The sequence below is a fragment of the Aquarana catesbeiana genome, linkage group LG09, assembly GCF_042186555.1.
Source record: "Aquarana catesbeiana isolate 2022-GZ linkage group LG09, ASM4218655v1, whole genome shotgun sequence".
Classification (NCBI taxonomy): Eukaryota; Metazoa; Chordata; class Amphibia; order Anura; family Ranidae; genus Aquarana; species Aquarana catesbeiana.
Window position 1 is genome coordinate 77,300,650 of NC_133332.1, and position 8,152 is coordinate 77,308,801.

General features: G+C 39.8%; 1 protein-coding gene across 1 annotated transcript; it reads left to right on the forward strand.

The window, feature by feature from the left end:
* The first annotated feature begins 3,477 nt into the window (after positions 1-3,477).
* LOC141108927 (olfactory receptor 5V1-like) lies at positions 3,478-4,871 on the forward strand. Its single transcript, XM_073600890.1, has one exon. It carries the CDS (start codon positions 3,930-3,932, stop codon positions 4,869-4,871), a length of 942 nt encoding a protein of 313 aa, XP_073456991.1. The 5' UTR covers positions 3,478-3,929.
* Positions 4,872-8,152: the final 3,281 nt, after the last annotated feature.

Here is an 8,152-nt window from a genome sequence, read left to right on the forward strand (position 1 = left end):
GTAAGTACTGCCCCTTGTGCTGATCAAAGAAAAATAATTACCTAAACTTAGGCTTTAAAAAGATACTGATGCTAAATTCAAGAGTAAAATAAAAATTTCCTTTGTAAATAATATTTAATATTTTTACCTGTCTCATCACCTGCACAGCTGATCTTAGCTTTTTTCAAGAACAACTGCTGCAGAATGTATTTATTTATTTGTTCCAGAAAACTTTGGGGTGTGTCAGATGCCTAAAACCTTGCTGAGGGCTAAGGTTCCATCTACTGGCCTCTGTGTCATTACAATACACAGTATTGACAGACTAGCAGAAAGATCCAGATCACTGGAGGGAGAACCAGGAATCTGACACACCCAGATGTGTGTCAGATGAAAAGGATTCTTCAGGTGTCATAGCTCTTGAAGTGAATTTAATGATGATTGATAGCTTGGTTGATGGGACAGGTGAATATATTATGTCTTATTTACAGGGGCAGTGTTTTTTTTCTTTAAATTAAACAATTATGAGAAAATTGATTTGAAAATTGCGCAAACTAATATCTGCAAAGCAAAACTTTTTATTCTACACTGAGCAAAATTATAAATGCAACACTTTTGTGTTTGCCCCTATTTATCATGAGCTGAACTCAAAGATCTACGACTTTTTCCATGTGCACAAAAGGCCTATTTCTCTCAAATATTGTTAAAATACACCACTCTCTGTGAGTCATGCATGAGCAAAAAACAATGCAAAAAATATATAAATATGCATAAAACATATAATTTATGCAATGGTACACAATCTTTCTTTCATCCTTATTATTCAAACAACCGAATAAACCCTAAGTGTGTTTCAACATGACATCAGTATATAAAAATACTAAACCTTTACATCCAAAATATCAGAGCTATAATGTCCAATTTTTGTGCCAATCAGTACAGAGGTTTCCTTAAGGACTGTCGTTTGTGAATATATTGTTCTTCTGCTTATAAAATTAATCATCCATGATTCCTTGTGACACTTCCACCGCTTTAGTGACAATACCAACACCACATGGATTAACCACTCACCAGATGCTGGTATAAATGCGCCTTTGGTTCATTTAGAAGGGATAACCACTCCACCTGCAACATTTTCCTTGCTGACCCCAGTGTGCTATAGGCAAACCATATTCATCCTCATAGAAAAATAGACAGTGATCATTGCGCAGTATGTAATTGCTGATTATTTAAAATTAGATTAAAAAGACTGTATACTCACATTTAGTGGTGCTCGGAAGCCAGCACCAAGCTGTTCCAGCGGTTTGTAATGGGTGTAAAGATGGCGTTGTATGGTTCCTAAGCCGACGTGCGGTGCAAGCCTCGTTTTCACCCGGCCTGCGCTTCAAACCTCGCTCTCACCCAGCCGGAAATGACGTAATGGCATAGTAAAGTTTCCCAGCAGACTCTACGTGTTTCGCAACAGTGTTTGCGTCATCAGGAAGTAATTTTTTTCCTATGTGCTGGCATTTGCTTTCTACATGTTTGGGCTGTCATTGAAAATGACTGGCAACACACATACAAGATTAATGTGTGCATAGGTTAAAATAGGCATTGGAGCGCTTATTTTTTCCCCAAGAATTAAACAAGAAGCCAGTAGTTGAATTCTAGCTTTTAGTTTGTGATATTGAACCCTAATGTTCCACATATATTTTGATTGAATACCAGTGATGCTGGATTCACCTTAAACACCGGATAAATTGCTTTCATTTGTTTTATTTCCTTGACCACATTTGGCTATGTGAGGTTATCATTGGAGTATTACTTCATCAATACAAAAAAAAATCACCAATTAAGTGGCAAGTGCACTTGAAATTTCACTTAGTGCAAGAGATGAAACAGTACTTGTGATTGAAGTTCCAGTAGAGCACTTCCTTTTCCAGATGGGCAGATAATGCAGAAAGCAAATTAATTAAACTGCATTGTCTGTAATGGCTAGCTGATTTAAAGTACGTCTATAATCCAGTCACAGAAATCTTGTATATACTGTAATATGTTAATTTCAAATTTACAAATTTTTTTTACTAAACTTTTTAATTATTTAAAATTGTATAAAATATCACTCTGTTACATGTTGCCCGCTGATGGAGACTACAAGTGGCTGTGCCAACACACCTATGGCTCACCATTTTCACTATCAGGAGACCAGTCCAGCTTTTCAGCAGCATTTTTATACAAAAAAAAGCATAAAAAATAGCGAGAAAATAAGTATTGAAAAAATGTTGTTTATGATATCCAGTGCTTTAGCAAGCTAAATGTCTGTAAGTTAGAGTTTACAATGCTTTGTGTTATAGACAAATGTCTTTTTCTTTTGCAGGCTCAGAAAATTGTGGAGCACTATGTTTTCTTTTAAAGAGTGTACAGAAAAGTAAAATTTTACATATTTAGGAACTGTATGATTTGTTGATTCTGTTAAACTCCAACTCCAGGAATTAAAAAAAAAAAACATTCTTGCAGTGGGTCCTCCTGCACTGGAAGAATTCCAGCCTAACACTAACCAGTCTTAAAAATGTTCCCTCCTCCTCTTATGCTGCCTAACCTGTGTAAAAAAAGATGTGTATACTTACCTCTTTTTAGTCTGCTCCGCTCCATTTACAAGATTCGCTGCTCTGGCTCCCTTGTGTCAGTCAGCGGTGGCTGCAGAGGAGAGGAGGAAGCGCCAACAATGGCTGAGACATGGGAGTCTATGAGTGACATCATGGATCCCTGAATTCCCAGCACCCCCTCTTCTCCCCAGCAGCAGCAGCAGCAGCAGCAGCAGCAGCTTATTAACAGAAGTTTACACATCTTTTTAACACAGGTTAGGCAGTATAGGTAGCAGGCAGAGGGGCAGAATATTTTTAAACATAGTAGTGTTAGGCTAAAATGCTACTCTAATTGCTCGTTATGTCTACGGGATTGCAGAAGTGGTTGCTTTACACACCTTATTCCTCATTCTGACTGGCTCCAGTGCCCTCCTTCTCTGCTCGAAGCTCCAGTCTGCAGATAAAACTGTCTTCAAATATAACACAAGGTCATTAACCCTGCATTTTATGTTTTGGAGGCTGTAAGTGGTCACAGCTGTGAGGGAACTGTCACATCTCTGGAGGGAGCCTGTTGGAGTGAGGAATAAGGTGAGTATATGCACATATATCCTCTTCCTCTAGACTAAATTAGCAATTAACTCTTGCAGTGTGTGTGTGTGTGTGTGTGTGTGTGTGGGGGTACTGCAAGGGTAAATGTTTACATTTTCCTTAAAGGGGTTGTAAACCCTCGTGTTTTTTCACCTTAATGCATCGTATGCATTAAGGTGAAAAAACTTCTGACAGTGACCGGCCCCCCAGCCCCCCAGCCCCCCCGATTTACTTACCTGACCCCCTTCAACCTCTTGATGGAGAAGCGATATACCTTTCTGCCGGGGGTTCTCGGCTCTTGATTGGATAGATTGATAGTAGCGCAGCCATTGGCTCCCGCTGCTGTCAATCAAATCCAATGACATGGGTGCCAGGGGGCGGAAACGAGTCCTACATTCTGCATCTATGGAAGCAAATGCTGGACTCGGGAGAGCACCCGCAAGTTAACCCCCCGGGAGAGTGCTTCTCCTAGGGGGTTATACGGTGCGGGGAGGAGCTGATAGCGATGCCGGGGGACCCCAGAAGAGGACAATCTGGGCCGATCTGTGCAAAACGAACTGCACACTGGAGGTATGTCATGTTTGTTATTAAAAAAAAAAAAAAAACAAAGCTTTACAATCACTTTAAGGTAACCTTTAATATCTGGTTATTATAATTACCTTCTATGACAGCTCATGCATATTTTATGATTTTGTATGCTTTATAATAGACCTTCCAGAAGTTATTGTATTGTATAAACTAATTAATTATTTCACTGTAGTATTTAGGTTTAGGCAACAATAAAACTGTCTGATACAAGAGATGGAACAACAGAATCAGACCAGAGTGGCATTTTTTATCATCAAAGGATTCTCAGACATTCCAGAGTTGCAGGCCCCAATCTTCCTTTTGGTTCTACTTATTTATCTTACTACTCTTGGTGGAAACATGACCATTATCCTACTGGTCTGCCAGCATCGCCATCTCCACACTCCCATGTACTTCTTCCTGGCCAATCTATCCCTTATTGATATGTGTGCTACAACTGTTAGTCTACACAAGATCCTTCTCATAAATCTCACCGGGAATCAAGTTATTTCCTATGTTAGCTGCATAGGCCAAATGTATTTCTTTGGTAGCTTTGTTAGTGATGAACTATTGCTCCTTACTGCAATGAGTTATGACAGATATGTAGCAGTTTGTAATCCCTTGAGATACACAGTTATCGTTAACCACAGAGTTTGTATTTTTCTGTCTTTTGTCTGTTGGGCTCTTGGTTTTTTAGAAATAATACCGTATGTTGTTTTGGTGACTGGATTTACCTGCTATAGGTCCAACATTCTAAACCATTTCTTTTGTGATCTGCTGCCTATCATAAAACTGTCCTGCAACAATACTTCTATTCTGGAAACTTTGTTCATTGTTGAAGGGACAGTCCTGCTTGGTCTTGGCCCTTTTATTCTAACATTTCTGTCCTATGTTTTTATTATCACCACCATACTAAGGATTCGTTCCAGCACTGGCAGATGTAAAGCTTTCTACACATGTTCCTCACACCTCACAGTTGTCATCCTTCTCTATACTACCTTAATCTACCAGTACTTGAAGCCCATTTCAGCAGACAGTTTAGAGTACAATAAGCTGCTCTCCCTGTTTAACACGGCTGCTGTCCCTGTATTAAACCCTCTCATTTACAGCCTAAAAAATAAAGATGTGAAGTCAGCTTTCAAGAAAAGTTTTCTATTTTTTAGATTAAAAAAATAAAGATGAAAAGTCTACTTTCAAGAAAAAATTGCAGTTTTGAAGGATTTATTTACATGGGGTTTCAGTGTCACCTGTGGCTAAAATCCACCATGATCCTGCACCAGGTTTCACAAGTGGATGCAGATAGTTGCAGCCACTCACTCTGTACAAAGCAATGGCAGGCTGACAGCAGCTGAAGCAGTCCATAGGTGTTTGCTTATAATCAGTTAGGGAAAAGATGATCACTCCTGGAGATAATATATTTGTTTAGGGGCAATCATCTGTCCCTAAATACAGCTAATGACTCCATGTGTGATTACAAGTGAACAGCTGGGGCTGCTGGCAGCCTGTCAATGCTTTGTACTGGCTGAGCAGCAGCAACTATCTACACCCACCTGGTAATCCAGCTACAGGAATATGCTGGATTCTTGCCACAGTTGGCATTAAAGTTATTTGCCAATGAGGCCTGAGTTATAAAGTAACTATCCAATCTCTACTTAAAAGCAAAAAAGTGTAGGGCTACTACATAAAATAAAACCTGAAAGGTGAATACTCAGTGTATATACAAAAGAGTAGTATACATAAATGCTTGTAGTAACATCTCACTGTATACACTGAACAAAGTAAAGCCTCGTACACACGATCCGATTGTTGGCCAACAGAGCGTCAGACTTTTGTCCGAAGGGCGTGTTCCGGGAACTTGTCTTGCATACAAATGGTACACAATTGTCGGCCAACAAACAAGAACATAGTGACGTACTATGTGGAATTTCAGCTATTGAGCACCACCCTTTGGGCACCTTCTGCTAATGTCATGTTTGGTGAACATTGATTCCGAGCATGCGTGTTTGTACTTTGGACTTTTGTGTGACGGACTTGTGTACACACATTATGAAAATCTGACAACAGACCAATTCCGCCGAAAATGTACTAGCCTACCATCCAACATTTGTTGGCGGTGTCGTGGAAATTCCACTATACTTTTGCGCTATTAAGCGCCCTTTCAGCCTTTAGGTATAATGCATCTTACTATGTCCCTGTTTGCCGTATCATTCCAAGTAACACATACATGACCACCATCTTGTGGTAAAATAAATAATAATGATGCGCTCCAATTAACTTTGCAATCAGTGCACAGCTCCTCTAAATATATGCAAATAGTGTTGCTAATTGTGAATAAAAACTACAATATACTTCATAAGTGAACAAAATGTCATATGTGGATACAAATATCAAATATACATGTGATAAAACCGCAATCAAATGTAGATCCAAACAAATAAATAAATAAATAAATTAGAAAAAGTATGCATATATATATATTCCCTATCAAAACTCATGAGCCTATAATATTAACTTGATATGCTCAGTATGGAAACACCAGGACTCATGCAAAGGCTTTTATAATATAATCCAGCAAGCTATGCCCCAAAAAACACAATCAATAATATTCAATGACAAGTCCATTAAACATCTTCAATCATTCACTGCAGATGGCTTGTGTTTTGTTTTCAGCCTGCAGTAAGCTATGCCTCCAAAGCAAATTCAATATTGTTCAGTAACAAATATGTTTTGTTTCTCAGATCATTCGTAAATAGTGGCTTGTGTTTTGTATCACTTTTAACATGCAGATGATTCATGTAAATAAGATAATACACATCATTGCACAATGATCAAAACAAAACAAAGGCAAATGCTCAAGGTAATGCACTCACATAAACCCAGTTGTAAATCAGGCACACAATGGAAACAGTCAGCCGCTATGAACGTGACTCCTTAATACCGCTGCTACCGCACTAATGATTCGCAATGGTAGTCCTTGTCACTAGCTCCTCCCACACGTTACGTCACAGACCATGTGACTTTCTCAAGGATCAAGGATAATTATTTAGTTATTTTTCAATCACTATTTATCACAAATATAATTTCAGCGCTTGAGTTTTTACACAACACATGACCACCATCTTACATCCTCATCTCCATCGCTCGACCAACTGCCCTGATCCTGACAGCAATCTTTATTAATATAACAATAGAGCCTGATGGTTTCACAATCGACCAATCAAGCACAGGCATTCCTTCAAACAGGAGGGGTTATACAACAACCAATGAACAATGACTAGGGGAGTCTTATGGGCGTGTCTGGGCAGGGGCAGTATGTATGATTTCCCTCCCCCTGTCTCTGTAAGCCATCATCTTCAGCTAGACAAAGGAAGCTGCATTGCTTGAAATCATGAACGCTGTCCCCGACCATAACAATTCAAAGACTCCCATTTTTACCGTTGGCGTGAATCCTTATTCTGCGTTGTTCAGAGAACAAAGCATACCCGGATTATACTACCGTTCCTTTGAATGGGAGATTATCTGCAGGTGCACGCCACGCTCCCGCCAAATGTGTTGATCAGGCACACAGAGGTGACACTAGCGTACATCCACTCATAACCGATAATGTGTTTTCAGAGTGAACACATCCCCCCAGACGATTGTCTGTGCATCGCACAGAGGTCCTTCGCTGGCGGACATATACCCACTCTGCAAACACTTCTCTACATCCCCAAGAAGCTTTTCACTACCAGACGGATCTCAACAAGCGTCAGTCTGCCCCAGGCCCCAGTCAGATCTTTAGAGCGGGCTGCGGGAGAACTAACACTGGCAGACACTATGACAATACATATTAAATACATCCTAATAAAATTTCCACAACAGTTCCTCCTCTTTGTCATATGCTCCCATGTGTCCCTCGACGAATCTTCATTTTCTTCTTACACCTGGAAATGAATCAGTCCTTACAATCCATATGAGTCCATAAAAAGGAAAACACGGCTTGACTTGTAGACTCTGTTCTTCAGGAGGGATGACTTAGAGGAGGACATGAAGGCCGGTCAGTCTGGGATCCTCTGTGTCTTGTACGTGGGTTGGGCTTCGGGCATCTTATCTCAGCAAGGAAGATGTGGTAATCTGCTTGGGCTCTGTTCACTCGTCCAATCAAGCAACAGTAGCACCTCATCAATGCACATAGAAGGAATAAAAACAAAAACAACATGAGTATATATACCCCTACTTCCTTCAACCATGATCTGCTGAAAAATAAAAAATCCCCAAAGATTCCCAGACCCTTAAAAGGATTCCATATATTATTCCTGAAAGACCACGCTTAGGACAAGTATATATGGCAAAGAAAAAACACACAGGTTGCTGCCTCCCTTATACAAAGACACTCACTAGGAATGCCCTGCCATGCCTATATATTATAAAAAATCTTTTTTAGGGATAGGACGGCGCTACCTGAAAAACCTGTTGGC